This window comes from Bos mutus, chromosome 1, assembly GCF_027580195.1.
Source record: "Bos mutus isolate GX-2022 chromosome 1, NWIPB_WYAK_1.1, whole genome shotgun sequence".
NCBI classification, from domain to species: domain Eukaryota; kingdom Metazoa; phylum Chordata; class Mammalia; order Artiodactyla; family Bovidae; genus Bos; species Bos mutus.
Window position 1 is genome coordinate 81,987,397 of NC_091617.1, and position 23,196 is coordinate 82,010,592.

General features: G+C 51.8%; 2 protein-coding genes across 5 annotated transcripts in view; one reads left to right on the forward strand and one right to left on the reverse strand.

The window, feature by feature from the left end:
* The window catches only part of ECE2 (endothelin converting enzyme 2), a 32,659-nt gene that overhangs the window by 5,398 nt on the left and 4,065 nt on the right, over nucleotides 1-23,196 (reverse strand). Inside the window, exons 1-10 of one of the 4 annotated variants that reach the window (XM_070372382.1) lie at nucleotides 8,942-9,247; nucleotides 8,602-8,688; nucleotides 8,114-8,249; nucleotides 7,688-7,903; nucleotides 7,114-7,238; nucleotides 6,852-6,998; nucleotides 6,637-6,702; nucleotides 2,510-2,698; nucleotides 1,391-1,533; nucleotides 991-1,105 (exon numbers count right to left, since the gene is read on the reverse strand). In XM_070372382.1, coding sequence (XP_070228483.1) covers nucleotides 991-1,105; nucleotides 1,391-1,533; nucleotides 2,510-2,698; nucleotides 6,637-6,702; nucleotides 6,852-6,998; nucleotides 7,114-7,238; nucleotides 7,688-7,903; nucleotides 8,114-8,249; nucleotides 8,602-8,688; nucleotides 8,942-8,980 — 1,263 coding nt within the window. In that variant the 5' untranslated portion in view covers nucleotides 8,981-9,247. Of the gene's footprint in view, nucleotides 1-990; nucleotides 1,106-1,390; nucleotides 1,534-2,509; nucleotides 2,699-6,636; nucleotides 6,703-6,851; nucleotides 6,999-7,113; nucleotides 7,239-7,687; nucleotides 7,904-8,113; nucleotides 8,250-8,601; nucleotides 8,689-8,941; nucleotides 9,248-20,156; nucleotides 21,454-22,124; nucleotides 22,409-23,196 lie in introns of those variants that run through there. The other 3 variants (XM_070372408.1, XM_070372390.1, XM_070372398.1) reach the window with 3 other exon arrangements.
* CAMK2N2 (calcium/calmodulin dependent protein kinase II inhibitor 2) lies at nucleotides 18,278-20,029 on the forward strand. The gene is made up of 2 exons (XM_005909518.2): nucleotides 18,278-18,648; nucleotides 19,546-20,029. Exons 1-2 carry the CDS (start codon nucleotides 18,480-18,482, stop codon nucleotides 19,614-19,616), a joined length of 240 nt encoding a protein of 79 aa, XP_005909580.1. The 5' UTR covers nucleotides 18,278-18,479; the 3' UTR covers nucleotides 19,617-20,029.

Here is a 23,196-nt window from a genome sequence, read left to right on the forward strand (position 1 = left end):
GCCAGAAACCTGGGAGTCACAGGTTCCTGCATCTCCCGAGCTCCACATTCAGTCTATCACCAGATTCTAATAACTCTGCTTCTTAATCATCTCCTCCATCCACCCTTTGCCACTTCCCTGCCCTATAACACTATCATCTCTTGTCTGAAGATTTCAGTGGCCTCCTAACTAGACAGTCCAACTCCATTCTCATCCCCCTCCCCTGTCACTCCCCACCATCTGTCTTCCATTTAGCTGCAGAAAGATGACCTAATATATAAATCCAACCAGTTACACCCCTGCTTAAAACTGTCCCAGGTTCTCCATCCCTGAAAGAAAGGCCAGGCTCCCTAGGCACAGCATTCAGGTCCCTCTATGGATCACCCCAGGCCAGCCTCACCAGCCTCAGCCTCTCGGGTGCCCTCTCCTCAAAGTCATGCCAGAACACAGGCAACACCACCACACTCCTCCTGGCCTCTGGGATCTGCACATCCTACTCCTTCAGCCCGGAATGCCCTTCTCCCTTCCATTACTCCACGCCCAGGTAAAACGTGCTACCCCACCTCTGTCCTACATCACAAAGAAGGTCTTTCATTCAGCGTGAGCACCTCAGAATATAATGTCTGTTTATGTATCTCCTTCCCCCACTTAACAGGGCTTCTTGAAACTGAGAACGGCACTTATTCATTTTCTTCTTCACTCTCATTATCAAAGTTGAGTGCCTACACATAGCGTGTACTGGTAAGTACTTCACTTATGTGAATTCAGTCCTCATAACAACCCCACAAGAAGTTTCTGTTTCTCCAACCCAGAAATGAAGAGACAAAATGGTGGTGGAGATATGCTCAAGGTCCCATGGGCCAAAAAATGGAGGAGTTTGGACTGGAAGCTAAGTTAGCTTGAATCTCAGTCATGTGCTCCACATGTAAATTAAATGGTATCTGACACACAGGGGCTGTGAAGCATCAGCCTGACTGGATTGGAAGGTGAGAGCAGAGTTAGAAAACCCACCTTCTTGGTGCCATAGAGGGTCTCCAGCAGCTTTTCTTGTGCAGACTCAAAGCGGTGGTCCAGGCTTGAAGTTGTCTTCTGTACCAGGTTCCAGATCAGATAATTGTTCAGGACACTGGTATATAAGTGACCAGAACATAAGATAAAGGCAGGAACCATTTCCACCCCCACAAAACCAGCTCTACCAACATGCAGATAACAGGAATCCCTTAGAGTCATTCATGGGCGTTCTCCCAGAATCCCTCTCTCTGATCCTGGGACCACACACCTGCCTGTAAAAGTTGGGGTGGAGCAAGGTATGGGAACAGAGACCACAGTGGGCCCCCTGAAGCCCCAGCCTAGGAGAATAGCCTGCACAGAGCCCTGAACCCCACCCCAGACACTGTGGGCTCCCCGCAACCTTGGCTCTGTGCGGTTGATGAGTTCCGACACCTGCTGCAAATAATCCGTCCCATACACCACCACAGGCTCAGAATCACCCAGCTCCAGCGGTGACAGCAAGAAGGACAGAAACTCCAGCCAATCCATGGAGGGTGCCAGGGCCTGTGAGCAAAAAGTCTCAAGCCTCCCTGCCCCTTGGCTTTCAGCAGACCCCTCCCCTACTGGTACACTGGAGCTGGGAGCCCTTTCCATCACCACAGCAACAGCTACCAGCTGCTTGATGGCCCCTTCCTAAAGTAAACCCATTTTTAGGCCTAAGTGTGCTTCAATCTGGGAACCCTGTCACTTACTATACATGGAAAACAACCATCTCTGGTATTTAGTTGGGCTGCTGCTGCTGCTAAGTCACTTCAGTCGTGTCTGACTCTGTGCGACCCCATAGACGGCAGCCCACTAGGCTCCTCTGTCCCTGGGATTCTCCAGGCAAGAATACTGGAGTGGGTTGCCATTTCCTTCTCCAATGCATGAAAGTGAAAAGTGAAAGTGAAGTCACTTAGTCGTGCCTGACTCTTAGCGACCCCATGGACTGCAGCCTACCAGGCTCCTCTGTCCATGAGATTTTCCAGGCAAGAGTACTGGAGTGGGTTGCCATTGCCTTCTCCGTTAGTTGGGCTACAGATTTTCAAATATTTTTCAAACAGTTGGATCAACTCCCCAGACACCATGCAGGGTCCCTACATACCTGGCCTCTCCTCCAGAATCCCCCTTACCCAACTTCTCCAGAATCCAAAGACTAAGAGGTTGATACCTGGTGCAGTAAGGGCCTTCCAGGGGATGCTTCCATTTCTCTTCTGACTGTTTTGTGGGCATCTTGTACAAGTTGTTACAGATTTTTAACATAATCCCTCTATGCAACCCCAGGCAACATAAAAGGGACCAAAGGATGGCCCAGTGGGGGTGCCCTAAAATGGACACTATTTTTCTTTCCAGGATAGCAATGGTACAGCCGGGAAGCTCAGAAACAGCAGGGAAACAAGGAGAGGACTGTCTGTCTCAGGCAGACAGCACAAAGGGGAGCTGGGTGGCCTGGGCTGGGGGCTGACCCCTTCCAGTGGTGTCAGTTCCTTGCCTGCCCCACCTGCAGCTCCGCGATGCTCATCTTGTGGTAGATCTTCTCCTCATCCCGCCGCTGGTCCTGGGGCACCGTGATGTTGGCCAGTTGTATCTCCAGCTCCAGCACCTGCCGCATCTGCTCCCGAGTGGAGGTTGGCTGTCCGCCCAGCAGCATCCCCAGCTCCTCCATGTAGTCCAGGTAGGCAGTAAGCACCTGTCGGGGCCCCAAGTCATCCTCAGAGCCCAGCAACAAGTCCTGCAGGCCGAGAGGACTGTTCCAGCTGCTGCCCCTGTGCACCGTTTCTTCTGTGGATCTTCCTCAAATAAGCTCTCTGAGATTACCCTCATCGTTTCTGCCATACTGCTTATCACCATCTGCTAGGATCTTTTTTTATTTATTTGTGCCCTTGCTCATCATCTGTTTACCCAAGGAAAAGGTAAATTCCAGGAGAGCACCATTCCAGGTTACAGAGGAGTATTTCCCACTGTATCCCAAAGGCCTGGAAAAGGGCCTAGCACAGAATAGGCTCTGTCCAGTGGGTGGCCCTGCTTCCCATATCCCTCTGCCCTTCTCATTTCCTGAAGCCCTTCTACTTTTCCCAGCCCATCAGTGACCATGTGCCTTCACTTAACAGCTGGGTGGGCCCCATGGAGGAATTTGGTCTACATTTGGCTTTCATTCCCTTCTACCTCCCATCCTGCCAGACTTCAGACTTGCTGCCTTCCCTTCTGGCCTCGAAGGGGGAAAAAAACACAGAGAAAAAATATGTAGTGACTCCATGTATGTACATGTATCAAATTCTCTGCTGGGGCTTTACATATATCTCCCACCTCCCCTGCCACCAGAGCCCAGGCAACCCCATAAAGTGAGTACTAGGTTCCGTTTTACAGACAACATGACTTCTTGATTCATACCATCAACGAGCAGATGGCAGAGTCCAAATGTGGCCCAGGCTCCATGACTCCAGGGCCACAGCCCCAGCACTGCCTGGGCTCAGAACAAACTCATGTCGCCTAGCCCCAGCTGCCACTTGAGCTGCACAGGAGCAGGGGCTGTGTGCTCTGTTCTCCACTGTGTTCTCAGGCTCTAGCACAGCATCTAGCACATCGTAGGTGCTCAATAAATATTGTTGACTGATGGATGAAATCCTGTACACAGACCCTCAGCCCTGCTCAGCACTGACTTCCTATGGACCTCCCAGGGACCACTTTCACTTTTGCCCCACCCTGGGCTCCTTTAACTGCCAAAGGCCATCTCTTCTTCCATTCTCTGCACTTCGAAGTATCTCCCTTTTCCCACTTCCCCTCTTCCTTGCTGCTGATGTCAGAAGAAGTCTGAGTACCAATTCCAGTCATCCTAGCTACTAAGGGGGATGTTTGGTTCAACCAGTGATCTTGCCAACCCCTCCCCAACTCACCCCTCTCTCCCTACCTCCTTACTTTCTGCTTAAGACTTACTTTTATTTATTTATTTATTGGCTACACCATGCAGCTTTCAAGATCTTATCTGGGCCACTGGCATTGGAAGCATGGAGTCCTAAACACTGGATCACCAGGGAAGTCCCAAGACTTACTTTTGAGACTTTCCTGAACTCTGCAGATAAGATAGGATAAGAAACCTCTGGCGCTGCAGCTTCCCCAAGATGTAATCACAGACTTCCTACTCAAGAAAACTGGTAACACACTAAAAGCTGAGTCGACCATGTGGTTCTCTCCTGAATTCTCAAAATTCCTTCCTCCCCTGACTCAGGTGACGTGAAAACCACAAATCTGTTCCACACCACTCCCCACTTTTGAGATTCTCTTTCCATTTCTTTTGGGATCAGTGCTAAACTTGACCCATAGTGTTTATGTATAACAGGACTCTACCAACCTGTCCAGAAGGACTTGGTCCACTCTCCCCTCCCACTCCCCTCTCTAATCTGTCAACAAGACATACCCTGTCCCCTCTCAGAGCTTTTGCATCAGCCGTTTCCTTTGCCTAGATTCTCTCTCTCTTCTCCACAGCCTACCCTCACCCTAGGACCAGGCTGGCTCTCTGTTAAAGGACTCTCGGATTGCCACACTTCTCCTCTAACAGCAACTGTTCACAGGACAGCTGCATGTGTCCTGTTTCCTGCCTTCTCCACTGAATGGCAGTGTCTTGTTCACCACATGCTAGTGGAGGGTCTGTCTGAGGGATGCTTGGTAATGTTTGGGGGTGAATGGAAGAAGCACAAAGCCCTTCCTGGTTGCCTTGCTCCACAGAAGTCTCTCTTCCTCCCTCCACCTCTTGAAATACAAGGATCTCCTTCTTTCTAGTCTCAGTCTTGCCTCTCTCTCACTTCTCCTAAGCCTTTGTCTAGGCTTTTAAGGAGAGGCCCCTCAAGCCTTTGGCTCCCTCCAGGCCTGTACTCTCTTCAGAACCCCACTCAACTTTCATATTTGCCTGCTGACCTCTCCAGAGAGATGGTGCCCAGCTCCCTCACACTCACATCGCTGAAACAGGCAACTCCCACTTCGAGTGTCTGCCACATACAGAATCATATACCTGCACCCTCCTGCTGTCCCCAAGCATGCAATGAAGTAGATGCTATGATCCCCATTTTTCAAATGAAGAAACAGCCTCAGAGACCTTCATCAACTTGCACCAAGCTGCCAAGCTGGGATTAAAATCAAGGTCTAACTTCAAAGTCTGTCTTTTCCTGTGATAGCAACACCCAACCCACAATGTGCTTGAAACTGGCTGTCCCTGTAAATACCCCAGATTCTCTAAGGACCACTCAATCCCACCATCATTCTGGCACACAGCCTCAACTATCTTTATCTCTTCCTCTTTCATCTCCTCTCTTCTAACATCCAGGCATTAACAATTCATGACTTGGACTTAATTATGTCTCTTGTGGGGCTTCCCAGGTGGCACTAGTGGTAAAGAACCTGCCTGCCAATTCAGGAGACTAAGGGTTCCATCCCTTGGTTGGGAAGATCCCCTAGAGAAGGAAATGGCTACGCACTCCACTATTCTTGCCTGGGGAATCCCATGAACAGAGGAGTCTGGTGGGCTACAGTCCACCAGGTCACAAAGAGTCAGACATGACTGAAGCCACTTAGCACACACGCATGTCTTTTGCATCTTCCCCTTCCTGATTTTCCTTCTGCCACTTCCTCCATTTGGGTCCTCAGAGACTCAGAGCCTGGAGTACTGCAGACACTTTTGAGTAACTGATCTCCAGACTCCCTCTCTTGCATCTACTTTTCACACCCAGCCAAACTGCCTTCCCAAAGCACTGCTCACTGGGGCAGTCCTGGTTTGCCCCAGAGCATGCAGTGGCTCTCTGGGGCCTATACAGTAAACTCAGTGTAGCATTGCAGGTCCCCTCAATAACTAGTCCCTACCCACCTTTCCACCCTCTCATCTGCTTTGAGCTCTACACTTTGCCAAACTGGACCCCTTCCTGTTGTTCAAACACACCTTAGATTTTCCTTCTTTAACACTTTTGTTTAAACTCGGCATGCCCCACCCAGCCCGAGATATTCTGCAGGGCCTGGCTCAAATGCAACCTCCTGAGGAAAACTTCTCCAGCTGCTGGATCTCGCCTGAGCCCTAGAGGCCCCTCTTGTGAGCCTTGCTCTCAGCTATCCAGGCCCATGAACCCATCTGCACTGAAAGCATCCTGTGACAGAGGCTTTGAAGTATACACCTCACAATGGGTACCTATAAGTGTTTTCCTGGAAAACTAAGAGAAAGGAAAGAAGGAAAGAAGAGAAGAAGAAAGGAGGAAGGAAAAGGTAGAAAGGAGCGAGGGAAGAATGCAGGGAGAGGAGAATGAAGAGAGAAAGAAGGAGGAAGGGGGGACTTCCCTGGCAGTCCAATTGTCAACACTCTGAGCTTCCACTGCACGGGGTGGGGTGGGGGTGTTGGGGGAGTCAGGGTATTGAGGGGAGTGGGCACAAGTTCAGTCCCTGGTTGGGGAACTAAGATCTTGCATGCCCACACAGTGGAGCCAAAAATAAATAAATTAAAAGAAAAGAAAAAAAAAAAAGAAAGGGGGTTGGCTGGGAGACAGGATGGGCTCACCTTCCCCACTCTGACCCTGAGCAAAGGGAAAAGTAAACAGGGATCAGCCCAACTCCACAAGGGTGTCGGGTGGATATTCTGAGAATCCTCCTTACTTTCTCATTGGCGGTCCTGTTTAGGTAGTAATCTCGAGAGGGTAGAAAGAGCCCAGACTGGTCCACCTGCAATAGTAAGATAAGCAGTGAGCCCTCCCCCTGAAATCTGGACTCTTGTGCAGGGAGGCCACCCCAGCCAGCCCATCACAGGGGAAGGGAGTGTGGCCTCAGCAAATAGTCCATAAGTCCCTCCCCACCCTTTCCCAGCCCAGTACCTGGATAATATTGCTGTTGGAACTCTTAGAGTCGGCACTGACGTAGACAGTAAAGAAGGGGGTGGCCCTATACGTCCCTGCCACTGCCTTCAGCACCTCCATGAAGTTGTCCTGGTCCCAGGGCCCCGTAACGTTCCAGCCACCAATCTGAGTGGAGACCATGGTGGCACCTCTGGCACAAGGCCCCCGAAGCTCTCTGGGGCCACATCCTCTCCCAAGGCCTGTCTTGCTCCCCCACTCACAGCCTACCCCAGGAGCCTACTTTGTCAATGAGGTCTCGCAGTGGCTGGGCACCCAGCTCCTCGATGCGCTCCACCTGTAAGCAGGAGAGGTAGAAGCGCTGCGTCTTCCGTTCAGCTTCACTGCTGGAGTTGAAGGTGGTGTTTTCTGTCAGAGAGAACACAGGTCTGGATGGCAACCATGCTAACTGCTGAGAGGGGTCTGGATCCGTGCTTGATCCCTCTCCTTGTCTTCTCAAGGGGGCACTGCTCCTAATGTAGACATGGGAAGACTGTCAACCACAGCAGAGCAGAGCTTCCTATCCCTTGTCCAGGGAGACTCTGAAAGATCTCGAAGCCCAACAGATTCCCTGGTGTCTACAACCCCTCAGCGATGCTTCAGTGCTCAGAGAGTTCCTTCACTGTCCTCAGAGATCTGCTCCCTCAACCCAACTTCACCATTCAGGAGCCCCCAGTGTCTGCATCCCTATCCCAGGAGGGCTGGCAGTCATCCCCTTATTCATTCCTGGACATTTATTGAGTACCTACTAAATGCCGAGCCCTGTGCTGGCACGAAGCACGTACGTGATACAACGCTTCCCTGGTAGGCCCACTCACCAAGCAGGTGCTTCAGGATGGCTTGATTCTGGTCCCAGAGACTGTTGAAGGTGTTCCAGCGAGAACGCCCATCAGGTAGAGGGTTTCTCCGAATCCAGCCTCCGCAGGAGAACTGATAGAAGTCCTCACAGGGGCTCACTCCACGGTCCAGGGACTCCAGGATTTTTCCAGCCACTCGAATGCAGGCCTCTGTGAGGCAAGTGCTATGGGATGGGTCTGCGGCAGGGGACATGAGGGGTGGGGTGTGGGGAGGGTAGGGGACCGTCAGTTGGTCTGGGAGAGGCAAATGCTTTGCGACAGGCCATGAGGCCCTCCCTCCCAACAGGGAGGTTGGGAGGCCAGAGGACAGCCGGCTGAGGTCTCCCGCCATCAGCCTCCAGAGTCCCCACAGCTAGGAGGGCTAGTGACAGGAGTGGGAGTACCTACCTCTGTGGTACTGGACCCCCAGGGCCACCAAGCAACCCAGAAGCAGGGCAGCCAGCAGTAGAGAGACACCAGCCAAGACCAGCTCCAGCTGGGTGTGCAACCCCAAGAGGCGACTGGTCCTCTTCCGGAATCCCGCCTGGGGAACAGAGGAGGACCTGGAGTAGCAAGCTTCAGGTGGGCGACCGGACGACAGAAGTCCTCCTGGAGGGTGAAGGCCCAGGCCGTTTCCAGAGCCATGGAGCAAAGACTGCTAACAGGGTTAACTTGGGGCACAGGGGCAACGAGGCAGGCTGAGTTGAGCCCTGAGCCTGTTTTGTGCAACGTCATGGCTTAGAGTCGCCTCACCCATAGTCCTAGCGCAGAGGCCAGAGACGGAGCTGAGGTGGGGGCAAGTGACCCTCCAGGGCAACCCAGAGAGCTCCTGGGTGTGCCGGGCGTCATGCCAGGGCTGGGGGGCCTGGTGAGACAGGGAAGACCCCCTTGCCCACCTCCACGGCGTCCGGGGAGGCCCCGCCCTCTACGGGGGTCTCGGGAGCGTCTTCATCCCGCAGCGTGGCGCGTTTGTACTCCACCATCTGCCAGACAGTCGGGGCGCCGACCCAGGTCAGGCAGAGAGGGCTGCGCGCCCACGGCCCTGCCCCGGCGCCCCTCGCCCGGCCGGGCCCCTCCTGCCTCAAGTGCGGGGCCCCTTCCCTCCAGCCAGCCTGGGTCCCTCCGACACCCGCCCGTCAAGTTAGTCCGTGAGCCGGAGCCGCTTCCCAACGCCGCGGGCCCCTCCGCTCCTTCCACCCCTGGTCCTCTCCCCCGGAGCCCGGGGCCCGCGCTCACGTTGCCGCCGCCGCCCAGCTCCTGCAGCGCGACGCTCATGCTGGAGTCGGGGCCGGCGGCACCTTAGGGCTCCCGGCGGCTGGCTGTCGCCCAGGCCGTGGCCTCGGCCCGGGGCCGGCCCCCCCGCCGCCGCCGCCGCCGCCGCCGCCGCCGCCGCCGCCGCCGCCATCGCCACCGCCCCCGCCTGCCGGCGCCCCCCTCCCCCCGCGGCGCGGCGCTCCGGGTAGGGGTGGGGGAGGGGAGGAGCGCGCCGGCCGCGCCCCGCCATCAGTCGGGCGCCCGGTCCTGGCTCCCGCGGCCCGCCCCACAGAGCTGCACCCAGCCAGAGCCACCCGCCCTCCAGAAGCTCCGAGTCTCCCTCCCCGCTTTGTGGTCAGCACCGCATCCCAGCAACACCCTCTTGCAAGCCTCCCTTAATTTACATTTCTTTGACCCAGACCGAAAACCCTGCTCAATCCCCGAAATTGCAGGCCCTCCCCTTCCCCTTCAAACACCTTTGAGAAATTACGCTCTCAGGGGAACGTCTTCCCCCAGCTGTCCGCACTGCCCCTCTTCAGCCAACACACACAGAGCAGCACGCCCGAGGTGACCCACATTCAGGGTGTCAGCACTGTATCTATACAGGGAGCACATAGACCCAAAGTACACAGGCAGGCACTCAGCCCAACACACGGTCCACAAACACACACACACACACAACACCACGCACAGACTGCATGTTCACACAAAAGGTATACACTTACCAGGCACCCAGAGACAACGTGTGTTCTGCCCTGAGGTTCCGGACACACACACACACACACACACACACACACACACACAGTGCTTGGGCAGCATACACACACTGCGCACCCTCTGAGTCCACCCTTACACGCTGCTTCAAGACTGCACTTTTACTCTCCAAGATAATTGTTGTCATCAGATCATCTCACAAAGGGAGGGTTACAGATGGTGACAAATCGGCAGGGAAAAAAACAGCCATGCACAGATATTTAAAGAAAAGACGAGCTAACACTTCTAACTTGAGAAAAGCAAACCACTTTATTTGGGAGGTTTACAAGAAAAAAAAAAAAAAACACCAAGCAATATTTAACTGAAAGGCAATAGTGTGGCATCTATGCATCTGCCATCTGCCTTCCATATTGTCATTCCTTAATCAGGCCTGGTGGTGTTGCAGTCTGCTTCACTGAAGAGTGGTCGTTTTTTTTTTTAAAAAAAAAAAACACAAATTTTTTAAAAGTGCCTCATCCTCATCCCACCTCTCTCGGATTTGACCTGAGAAGGCTTGGAATGGCAGCAAATCCACACCCGTGTCTTGACTCTAATCTCAGTTCTCAAACATCTTGCTGTGAGCATCTCTAACAATTTTGAAATGCTCTTGTGGCTGAGAAAGGGTAAATGATGTATGACTGAGAAACTGCTGGATTTCTTTCTTTTGGCATTTTTCACCCCAAAACTGCATGTTCTCAAATAAGAGGCAGTACAGTGTCATAGTTAGGATGAAAGATTCTGGATCCAGGCTCAATTTCCTCTCTGGTAAAATGGAAATAAGAATAGTACCTATTTCAAAGGATGGTGGTGAGAATTAAATGAAACAATACTTGTAAAATTCTTAGGACAATTTCTGGCACATAAAGGGTACTCTCGCTGCTATTGTTATTGTTGGTGTAGTTATTATTAAAATCCTATAGGTGGAAATGAGAATTGTATGGCTGGAGGAAGCCTGTTCTGTTTCCCAGATGGGAACATGGGTTCCAGGTTAATCAAGGGTTCCCTGAGTAAGGAACTTTCTCATCCAGCCGCACTGTGGTCTGCAGCAGCACAACCTTCTCCTGTCCACACGGGACAAATCTCTGGAGTTTATGTTCAATAAGTTGACTATGTGGCATCACATTGCTGACCTCTCCCACTTCCCCCAAGCCTGGATGGAGGGAAACATGGCCACAGGGTCAGTCCTGTCATATAGAAAATCCCACCATGACATGGCCATGTGAGTAGAAGCAAACTTCTTTATAAGGACTTTCCAGCAACAGACTCATAGAAATAGTCCTATGGCTGTTGTAATACCATACTGTAAGTAGCAAGCTTATATAGCACTGTGCCATGGCCAGCCACTGTTCCAGGTATTTTTACATCAACACACTCATTTATCTTCATGGCACACAAAATGGCTTATGAAGCCATTTTGTAGGTGAGGAAACCGAGGCATAGAGAGGCTGAGATACACAGCTAGTGAGTAGTAGAGCTGAAATTCAAATTCAAAGCCAGGCAATCTGACTCCTCTTTGGAGAGCAGTTTGGCAATATGAATCAAAAGGAGGACATACTTCCTCCCAACATTAGTTGCTAGTCTTCTGCTACATCTTCTCTGGATGAATAAGAGGAAGCACATAGTTTTCAAGCCAAACAGACCTGGATTCAAATCTGGGCTCCATTCTTTATCAGGTATATAATCTTTATTTGAAAGCTCTGACCTTTCATTCTTCTTCATCAAGGTGGGATCGTTTCTACTCAGTGTATTGCTGTGAAAATTAAATGCAACCACATAAGAAAGAGGCTGGTACCTTTACATACAGTATTTCCAGTTTCACTAGGTTTGGCCTAAATGGATATTTCCTTTCCATGCCTCTTTCATAACCCAGATAGTTTATCAGATTCACAACTATTCCTGACTACATGTTAAGTACCTTATGTATCATAGGCTTGGAGATTCTTCTATTTTATATAACTCTATTTTACTTCCTCTGTGTTTATAATATTTGACTCTGTTTTATTCTCTCATTCTATTATTTTTCTATTTTCTGCTCTTATTTTCCTATAAGTTTAATTTTATGAGGTCAGTTTTTCTCTAAATTGATTGTGAATTGAGAAGGAATGGAAAATGTTTTATGTGTTAACTTATAAGAACCATATAGTCATGAAGATAACACACACATTAGTACTCAATGTTGACAAAGATGGGGAAAGTGAGCATCTTCATATATTGCTGGTGGCTTATAAACTGACACAGTCTTGCTGGTGGCTTATAAACTGACACAGTCTTTTTGGCAATATGAATCAACAGGTATGTGTACATAATTTTTTACCTAGAAAGTCGAATTCTAGGAAATTGTTCTAGGAATAAGCATGTTATCTATAGCATGTTTGTATCAATTAGCTTTGAATGAATAACAGACTGCCCAAACTTAATGGATTAAAATAGCAAACATTTATTACTTTTCATGTTCAGTAGGTTGATTGCGTGGTTCTTCAGGTCTGGGTCAGCTCACCAGGAGCTGAATGGCCTAGCTGAATGACCTCATTTACATGTTTGGGCCTCAGCTGAGATGACTGGGCCCAGTCTCTATGTGGTCTCTCCTTCACCAGGCTAGCCCAGGCTTCTTCATATGGTGGTATCAGAATTCCTAGCAACCAAAAACGTGCAAGCTCCAGTACATAAACACTTTTCAAGACTCTACTGGCATCAAATTTGCCAAGGTCCCCACTGAGAAAAGCAAGTCAAATGATCATGCCCAGATTTAGGGATGGAGAAGAAGAGTCTACTTCTTGATTGGAAGAGCTACAAAATATTTGGGCCGTTTTTCTCCTATACCATATGTTCATCTCAGCACCATCTATAATAACAAAATGGGAGGGGATTCAGTGTCCAAAGGTAGAGGTCTTGTTAAATAAATCAAACATACATACACACATCCAAACATTCCATCATTTACAAATGATGGAAAAGAGTTAATACTATCAGGAAATGGTCTCCATATAGAGTTAAGTGGGAGAGAAAAATAATTATAAAATCTCATTTTTGTGAAGCAAAAAAGTATAAAAGCATAGGTTAAAAAAAAGATTGAAAGGACATGCAACAAAATGTTAATCAATGTATCTAATAATGAGGTTACTTTTAACTTCTTTATGCTTTTCTGCATAAGAGCTAACAATTCTATTATCTAGCACTACCAAAGCACTTTATGAATGTTAACTTACTCAATCCTCATGATGACTCAGTAAGATAGAGTCTACCAATATCATTGTCCAGATGGGAGAAACTTAATAACATACCTAAAAAGGTCACACATCAAGGAGAAGGAAGATTCTTGCTTTGAATCTAAACTCCATGCTCTTAACCACGAATCTCTTTTTAAGTCAACTGATTTGTTTCAGGTCAGAGTGTGATGTTTGATAAATGGACTATACCATTGGTTTCAAAAGTTTTTTTTTAAAAAAATCACTAAAACTCTTTTATTGCAAATGTAATATACTCCAGAAGTATATAGAATAAAAGATGAAGTTCATTCTGCCAGGATCCCTGTACCATTCTCAGAGATAACCATTATTAGCAGTTTGGTGGAGAAGGCAACGGCACCCCACTCCCGTACTCTTGCCTGGAAAATCCCATGGATGGAGGAGCCTGGTAGGCTGCAGTCCATGGGGTCACTAAGAGTCGGACACGACTGAGCGACTTCACTTTCACGCATTGGAGAAGGAAATGGCAACCCACTCCAGTGTTCTTGCCTGGAGAATCCCAGGGATGGGAGAGCCTGGTGGGCTGCCGTCTATGGGGTCGCACAGAGTCAGACACGACTGAAGTGACTTAGAAGTAGCAGCAGCAGCAGTTTGGTATGTATTTCTTTCTTTTACATGTACTTACTTATCTAAATACACTGTGTATGTGTGTGTAAGTGTGCATAGGTATGTGTGTATACTTTTTCACACATGTGAAATCACACTCTACACTTGTTATTTGGTGATATTTTGACAGGTCTTAAAGATCTTACCATGTCAATCCACACAGATCTGCTTCATTCTCTTTTGTGATTTATTAGCCTCTGCTAAAAAGAAGAATCCCAGAAATACCCTCGTGGTATAGGCTTTCTTTGAGGGACAGGGTGAGAGCAAAGGGTCCCCAGAGAGCTTAAGGAAGGAAAGACATGATCATGAGAGATGTAAAAGGATGACCCCTGAAATACTTGTAACATTGTATTTGTTTCATAGGACTGCTGTAACAAAGTACCACAAACTGGATGGCTTAAAACAGAAACTTGTAACTTACAAACTTAACTTATAATTTTCTGGCAGTTCAATGGTTAGGACACTGCTTCCACTTTAGGAGGAGCAAGTTTGATCCCTGGTCAAGGAACTAATGCCTTGGGGTGCAGCCAGAAAACAAACAAAGAACAACAAAAAAAAAAACACTAAAAAGAAAAACAGAAACTTACTCTCTCACAGTTCCGGAGGTGAGAAGTCCAAAATCTAGGCAGGGCCATGCTCCCTCAGTAAGCCCTAAGGAAGAATCCTTCCTTGCCTCTTACATCTTCTTGTGGCTCCTAGCAATGCTAGGTGTTCCTTGGCTTGCAGCCACACCAGTCCTATCTCTGCTTCCTCACAAGGCCTTCCCAAGCGTGTATATGTCTTGTGCATTTGTCATCTTCTTACAAAGACACCAGTAAGGCTGCACCCTAATCTAGTATGACCTTAGCTTAATTTAACTAATTAACATCTGCAAAGACCCTATTTTCAAATAAGGTCTATTCCGAGGTTGCAGGTAGACATAAGTTTTAGGGGAGACCCTGTCCAGCTCACTACACAGGCCTACAGTTTCCGCTTGAATAAAAGTGTCATTGATACGCAACTGTTGAAAGGCATATTATTCTGCTGAGAACGTATGGATTCCCCACTAGTAGGTTTTGAGGGGCTTTCAAAAGAAATTCAATGCATTGTCAGAACAATCCAAACAAACTTTACTTCACTTTACCTGTGAAAATGAATCTTCATCTCATGGACAGGGATGCAGAACATCAGAATTTAAGTAGAGTATCATAATTTAAAGAACTCACTCTGGACTTCCCAAGTGGTCCATTAGTTAACAAATCCGCCTGCCAATGCAAGGGACACGGGTTCAATTCCTGCTCTGGGAAGATTCTACATGCTGAGAAGTGCCACAACTACTGACGAAGCCCCTGTGCCTAGAGTTAGTGCTCTGCAACAAGAGAAGCCACCACAATGAAAAGTCCATGCAACAGAACTAGAGAGTAACCACTAGAGAAAGCCCATGCACAGCAGTGAAGATCCAGTGCAGCCATAAATAAATAAAATTATAAAAAAAAATGAACTCACTCCAAATTTTCACAACATAGCTGAATCACATATTACTATATCTTTACAATTTTGCACTTATGTCTTTTGCCATAATCACAATGCAGCATATGTCTTACAGAAGTAAGATTATTTAAGAAGGAACTAACCAAATAAACTCCAAAATTGCTATTCCTCCATTCTTTCTCATTCTGAGAGGAGAAACCAGAAATGTTTCAATTCCCCACCCAGTGCTCTCATCTTATTCTTGGCAAGAACCCAGATGGGCCCTTGATCACTTTTGGTAGGGGCAGTGCATTACCTCCTGAGACAAGTCACTTCACCTTAAAACAAGTTCTTCTACAAAACTGTTAGTGTAGGCTCTATCATCTCTAGGCTTCACACTAGAACATGGAGGCTCAGAGAAGTATGTATGCATGTTATGCAAATACATGAGAAAAAGATTGGAATGGTATATATGAAAGATTTTGTGTGATTTTCCATATCTCCCTAAAATGTTACGAGTACCAATTCACTAATTTAAAAAAAATAATTGTGGGGTCAATTAGAAAACTATTTGCTCAAGGTCACATAGGAAGTGGTAGAGCTTGGATTGGAACCCAGGGCTGAACAACCTCCAGTAGGGATGGAATTCTTTGGCCTCTCCCCTAGTAACCCTGAGCTCCAGCTTCTCCTGTCCTTCCAGGTCTGGAAACTCTGCTCACCCAACAGGGCTTCCACCTCCAGCTCCAGCCCTCATCCCAGAGACCAGGACACAGCAGAGGAGGGTTTGATAGGGACAGGCCTTTGGTCTTTGGTCTTGAGTGAGGCTGTACAGGTGGCTTCCCTGGTGGTTCAGCTGGTAAAGAATCCACCAGCAATTCGGGAGGCCTGGGTTCAATCCCTAGGTTGGGAAGATCCCTGGAGAAGTGAGTCTACCCACTCCAGTATTCTGGTCTGGAGAATCCCATGGACTATGAAAGTGAAGTCGCTCAGTCGTGTCTGACTCTTTGCGACCCCATGGACTGTAGCCTATCAGGCTCCTCCGTCCATGGGATTTTCCAGGCAAGAGTACTGGAGTGGATTGCCATTTCCTTCTCCAGGGGATCTTCCCGACCCAGGAATCGAACCTGCTTTGCAGGCAGACACTTTACCTTCTGAGCCACCAGGGAAGCTCTCACCAGGCTCCCCCGTCCCTGGGATTCTCCAGGCAAGAACACTGGAGTGGGTTGCCATTTCCTTCTCCAATGCGTGAAAGTGAAAGTGAAGTCGCTCAGTCGTGTCCGACTCTAGAGACCCCATGGACTGCAGCCTTCCAGGCTCCTCGGTCCATGGGATTTTCCAGGCAAGAGTACTGGAGTGGGGTGCCATTGCCTTCTCCTCCATGGACTATAGGGGTCACAAATAGTAGGACACGACTGAACAACTTTAATTTCATTCAGGTCTTTGGTCTTGAGTGAGGCTGTACAGAGGCAATTCTGGCACTCCCGAGCCTCGTCCTAGAGCAGCCATGATGGCATTCGCCTTTGTGTCCTTGCAACTAACAATTGTTGGAGGAAGAAGACCCAGCACTAGGCGCCTCACCAGCTATGTGATTTAGAGGGAGAGGAAATGGGCTTCGGCGACGGTAGAGAACCCTTCGCCTTGAGTATGGACTTAATGATTATTATTCGGATGATTATTATCCTTATCAGCGCTGTCGTCACTGTCACCGAATGTGCGACACCTCCCTCCCCCAAGGCCAGAGATTGCGCCAGAGCCCCAGCCCGCCAGCAAGCAGGTGACGCCGCCGCTGACGGCCAGAGGAGGGAGAGAAGAGGGTGCGTGGTCTTCGGTGCGACGAGAACTGTCACGTGATCCCCAGCACCCAGGGCGGAGACGCCCTCTATCCCTCCCCTTCTACCTCCGGACTCACCGGCGCGCGTCGCGTCCTCAGGCGCTCCGGGCTTCCCCGCGTCACCTGCAGCCAGCGCGCCCCCCCGCGACGCCGTCATTCATTCCTCCTACACTGCTAGCGCAGCGCGCGGGCCTCTGGGGCTAGGAGAACCGCAGCGCGCAGCGCGCGCTTTGAGCCCGAGTTTCCGCACTAATCTCGGCTCTCTCCTTGGAGGAGTCTCGGTAACTGGGCCGACACGCGTGCACCAAGGCAGACCTGCACCCCCAGCCCTGTTGCTGGCGCCGAAACTCGGGCTCAAAGCGCCCGCCGCGCCCTGCGGTTCTCCCAGCTCCTGAGGCCCCCAAGTACCACCGGGGCACACAAGAGCCCAAGCATGGATATAGAAGAACAGAGACACTTAAGAGATAGACGTAGACACCTGGAGTAGGAAATGGCAACCCACTCCAGTATTCTTGCCTGAAAAATTACAAGGACGGAGCATGGCGGGCTACAGTAGTCACTGGTGTCGCAAAGAGTTGGTCACATACTCATGCCATGTACAATACATAATTTTTTACTGCTGTGTAAAGCAAAGGTCTTTCTCAAAATATTATAGCTTAAATTTAAAAAAAGAGAGACGTAGACAAAGACTACGACACAAAAAGAAATGGGTCACCAAGGCAGAGACACAGAGACGTCGAGTTAGACTGACAAATAAATAGGCACAGACAGAAACAGAAGGCGGTCACAGAAACAGACTCCAGATGAACAGTTTCAGACCCGAAGAGCAATCCCACACGAGAGCGCGCCAAAAGTGGGGACACCACCCATTGGCCTGAGCTATTCCTGCGTCCTGCAGGTTCCCGCACACCTTCCCGCGTATCCGACTCTCCCCCCGCCACGCTTCCGGTGTCCGCCCAGCTTCGAATGCTGGCCCTGCTTCCGGCCCCGACCCGCTCCCCAATTCCCAGTGTCTCTAGAAGCATCTCAGAGCTTGTGTGCAAGACTCTCCTCCCGCCCCTCGCATGCCGGGGTCGCTCCTGCCTTCCCCCCAGTCCCGCCTCTCCCCGCCAGATCCTGCACCCGTTGTGGCCGGTACGGTTCGCCCAGGCGCCACTCCCGCCAATGGCAGGCCCCCCCCCCCCCCCATTTTCGCTCCCGTATCTCCGCAGAAAGCCGGAGGCGCTCGGGTCCAGGCACACACACACACACACACACACACACACACACACACACACACACACCCCACCCCACCCCCGGCCCGCCTCCCTGCCTCCCACCCCTGGCCGGTTGTCCGCCCCTCCTTCCCCGCGCCCCGCCCGCCCCGCTCTGCGGCAGTCGGGCGCTCATCGTCATTCCGCTCTTGCCGCCGCCCCCGCCCCCCGCGCACCGCCCCCGCCCGGTCCCCGCTGCCGCCACCGCCGCCGCCGCCGCCTGCCCAGCGGCCGGGGAGGCGGAGGCGCGGGGAGGAGGCCCCGCTTGGCTCCGCAGCCCCGGATGCTGCATGACTTCATCCTTCCGCCGGCTCCCCTGCTGAGCGAGGGCCGGTCCGGCAGCTAGCCCGCCGCCCGCGCCCCGCCGCAGTCCCGCGCCCGCCATGTCCGAGATCCTGCCCTACAGCGAGGACAAGATGGGCCGCTTCGGCGCCGACCCCGAGGGCTCTGACCTCTCTTTCAGCTGTCGCCTGCAGGACACCAACTCCTTCTTCGCGGGCAACCAAGCCAAGCGACCCCCCAAGCTGGGCCAGATCGGCCGAGCCAAGAGAGGTACACGGCCGGGACCCGAAGTCGCCGCTTGACCCAGAAATCCTCCCCCGGGCGCCCCCCGGCTGCAGTTCCCCGCCAAGCGCCCTCAGCTCTTGCCGCAGACCAGCGCAGCCAGCCGCGGTTGGGGCGGGGGCGGGGGGTGGCGGGTAGAGGGTGGTCCCTGCTGCAGTGTTGTGTCCCCCTCTTCCCCTCTCCTGGGAACGCAGTGCCCCGGATTCGATGCTCGCCACCTCTGGAAGTAGAGCCTTGGCACACGGGCGAGGGGGAGGGGCCGACCAGGGCATTCGGGGCTGCCTGAAGTGGGGACGTTGGGCGACTGGCCGCTTCTACAGGATAAAACGCTGAGACGGTGTATGCTACGGAAGAATCTTCGCGAGGGGAGGGATGCCCATTGGAGAGTTGGCAGTGGGGCGGGGGGTTCGGTTGTCCTGGTTGTTTGCATGGGGAAGGGGCTCTGTTGGTGCCCGGATCGGAAGAGGGGTTGAAACCACAAGGTTAGGTTGGGGAGAGGGCTGGAATAGATGGAGATTCGGGTTGAGGAGAGGATCCTGTTGAAGGGAGGGTGGAAGAGGGGGATCCCATGAGCAAAAGCTTTCCGATCAGCTCGGAAGTAGGAGAGCTCAGGCGGCGGGAGGGTTTGGACTGGAAGGTTGAACGGCTGGAGTCTTAGGAAGAGGGGCGTTCCTCCGCAAAGAGAGGAGCGGGTCTATGGGAGCTGGGGGTCGGCCTTGGGTTGAATCGGCAGGAAAGAGCAGATGGGCAGGGCACTGTAGCACAGTGATCCCAGGGGCGTCTCTGGGCCACGGGCAGTAGCTGAGTGGGGCGCGAGGACCCGGGGCCCAATTTTCGCCGCTGCCCCCCGAGGCCGCGCGGCTGACGCGCTTTCTCCCTGCGCAGTGGTGATCGAGGATGACCGGATAGACGACGTGCTGAAGGGGATGGGGGAGAAGCCGCCGTCCGGAGTGTAGACGCGCCGGCTCAGGCGGCAGGCTCCGGGCCCAGCCCCGCGGCGGCCAGGAGCGCGGGCCGGCGATGCGGCTGCCGTCGCCCCCCGCCCCGGACCAGGCGCCCGCGGGCGGGGACTGCAGGGCCGCGCCGCCTTTGGGTTGCAGTCGCTGCCGCCGCCGCCGCCAGGCACTCCGGAGCTGTCCGCTTCAGCACCACGGCGGCGGCGGTAGCGGCGGCGCGGACCGGCCCGGAGCCCGCCGCCGCGCTCTTGCACTTTAGAACCTCGGGCCGCAGCCCCACCCCGCACACCGGAACGGACAGAGACCCGCGGCCCTCAACCCCCGGCCCGTCCCCTCCCGCACGGCTCCCCTGCCCCGCCCCCTCTCCGGCAGGTCTGGTCTGCAAACCGACTGCCTGCCGGTGTCGGACCTCGCGCGCAGCCAGGGATGTTTGGCTGCGTATTTGCATGAGCTTCCCACCCCTCCGAGCCCAGCCGCCCCTCACCCCTACCCCTGTCTGGCGTGACCCCAGCCTCAGCCTCTTTCTAAGGGACTTCCTCAGCACATTTGTATTTTTATATCCGACTCTTTGTTTACTAATTCCCCTCATGGTTCATGCCCTGCCCCCCACGGTCTCGGCCACGCTCTTCTGCGCCTGGCAGAAAGGATGGATGTTGAGGCTGGGATGGGACAAGCCCCCAACATGGTAACCAATCACATGACCAGTCTGCCCATGCCTGATTCCAGGCGGCTCTCTGGCAGACCTCCTCCCCTCAAGGTATCACCTTCCAAGGGCCCAGGTCTGATTTTACCTTGGACCTTTGCGTCCTGCCCCTGGGATTCCAAACAGGGGCTGCACTGCATCTTTGGATGACACCTGTGGCCCTGGAGATGTTCTCAACCCCTGGGGGTGTCCTTTGTAAATGTTCCTCCATCCTCACTGTACCAGGAGTGTGTGAATAAACACAGACCTCCCTGTGTGTGTGTGTGTGTGTGTGTAGCTGCTGCTTTGGTTTGCTAAGAAGTCAGCCCCAAATGGCTCCAGTTCTTTTTAGGGAGGGGATAAGGTACTTGGGAATCTCAGGTGCATGTTACTGGCAAAGAAGGGTTGGCAAGTAAAAGGCAGGTCAGTCTGGCCTGGAAACACCATAATAGCGTGGTCTCCTTGGGTAAATAATACAACCTAAGCAGGATAGGTCACCAGAGTTGGGGCTGGAGCTGGGGTCAGAAGCAATCTAGATTCAAAGTCTGCAGCCTTCTGTCAATTAATCTAGGTTGGATGGGGGTCAGTAGCAGGCCCCAGGGATGTAAGTGTCCAAGTCTGGCTGGCATGCAGAAGGGTTGTGCTGGAGATGAATTACTGGTGATTCAGTATGGTGGGGGAGGCAGTTGGGGAATCCAAGAGAGGTCTGTACCTGTATTTTTTTCATGTGGGGTTGCTTCCATCAGCTCTATATTAGACATGATGCCCCTGGGGTGTGAGCACCTTGGACTTGACCACCCTGAGTCAGGAATACCAAATACTTGAGCCTGGAGCAGAAAGGGAGGCTGAAGGACCATGTTTATGGCCTCACAGCTGAATGGCACTGAGGAAGTCCTCATGATCTGAGTCCTGAAGGAAGCAGGGTGGGGTGGGAGGTCTAGGGGGTGAGAGGATCTGTGCCCCAACGGCCAGCTGAGCCACACTGAGCTCTTTGCCCTTCTGCATGAGGTAGAAATGAAACTGGAAACCATTGCCATAGGTTGCATGCCTCAAGGACCAGCCATAATGAGCTTGAGCATAGTGTCTTGTCCGAAAGTGGGGGGCAGCAGAGGTCAATGAGATGAACCGACCCGCAGGGACCAGCACTCGGCTCACCTGCAAGGCAGATAGAGAAGCCATTGGTGAGAAGCCCACCTCCAGGTTCTTAAAGGTCAGTACTGCACCAGATCCCCTCCCAGTGAGACCTCAGGTTCTACCCTGCATCCAGTAGCTCACGGCTTTCCATGGCAAAAGGCTGAGGCTCCCTCTCTGCCTCTGGCTGTTCCATGGGTGTCAGGCTACATCTTAGATAGGTAGGAGCATGGGAATGATGTCAGATGCAGGGGGCACTGCTTTCCTCTCAACTGCTGACCTTCTCTATCTGGGGTCTGGCCACAACCTCATCTCTGTGGCAACTCAGTATCCAGTCCTCAACCTCTGGGAGCCTGCCCACTCCAGCCCCCTATAATCTTGACCCAGCTTAACATCCTCTTCCTTCAGGTAACCAGAATCCTGAAGGTGACCCACTACTTGCTCCAAACCATGCCTCCTCTGGCTTCTAAGTTCTTCAAGTCTCCTAAAACCTTAACCCTTCATCCCCAGCTCTTTAAAAAAAAAAAAAAAATTATTTATTTATTCTTGGCCTTGTGGCCTGTGGGGTCTTAGCTCCCCAACCAGGGATCAAACCTATGCCCCCTTCAGTGGAAGCGAGGAATCTTAACCACTGGACTACCAGGGAAACCCTCCCCAGCTCTTGAACAGCCCTCTTTCCCTTGTTGCTCCCTCACCTCATTTAGCACCTGGTCCACAGTGTGGACACCTTCAGAGGACACAGTCCAGGGATCCTGTTCACCAGTCAACAGGGCATCCAGTGTGCCCTTCTCAAGCACCACGTCGAAAGAGCCACTAGGGAAGCCCAGTGCCCGCACATCCATGGTCTCCCATCGCAGCGTGGGCACGTGGGCATACCGAGCCCTCATGGCAGCCACCACTACTGATGAGTAGTCCACACTGGTCACATCAGGGAAGCCCCCAAGGAATAGCTCGTAGCTCAGGGCACTGTTTCCACAGCCTGGGGTGAGAAGGGGTGGGTGACAAAAGGTCTAGTTAGCTTTGGTTCTCACCTCCGCAATTATCTATCCACTCTTGGCCTGTTTTCTTGAAGCCCAAAGGCTCCTGTACTGAGGGAGAAGCAGCATGGTACAAGAGCATGAGCCCAGGAGTCGTACAGATCTGGGCACATGTCCTGGCTCTATCACTCCTGGCTGTGTGGACTAAGGCAAGTTGTTTACATACTAGGAACTTGGATTTCCTTGCCAGAAAAATGAAGACAACAATACCTACCCTACATACAGGATGTGATGGGCTAAATTTAACAACTAAAACACCCAAAGAGTAGGAGCTCTGAACTTAAAAGTTCAAGGATTTGGGTTCTGATATCCCCAGTCATACAGCCCTGGTAAGTCATTCAACTCTCAACTTCAGTTTTCTCAGACTCAGAATGGGGACAATATTATAATATAAAAGTTGCTCAGTCATGTCTGACTCTTAGTGACCCCATGACCTATACAGTCCATGGAATTCTCAAGGCCAGAATACTGGAGTAGGTAGCCTTTCCCTTCTCCAGGGGATCTTCCCAACCCAGGGATCAAACCCAGGTCTCCTGCATTGCAGGCAGATTCTTTACCAGCTGAGCCACAAGGGAAGCCCAAGAATACTGGAGTGGGTAGCCTATCCCTTCTCCAGCGGATCTTCCCGACCCAGGAATTGAACCAGGGTCTCCTGCATTGCAGGTGGATTCTTTACCAACTGAGCTACCAGGGAAGCCCCGGGGATAATACTGGCATATAGTATTATTAA

Coding starts and splice junctions, on each gene's coding strand:
- CAMK2N2 (XM_005909518.2), top strand. CDS start 18,480: ATGTCCGAGATCCTGCCCTACAGCGAGGACAAGATGGGCCGCTTCGGC. Junction 18,649..19,545: donor GATCGGCCGAGCCAAGAGAG/GTACACGGCCGG, acceptor CTCCCTGCGCAG/TGGTGATCGAGGATGACCGG.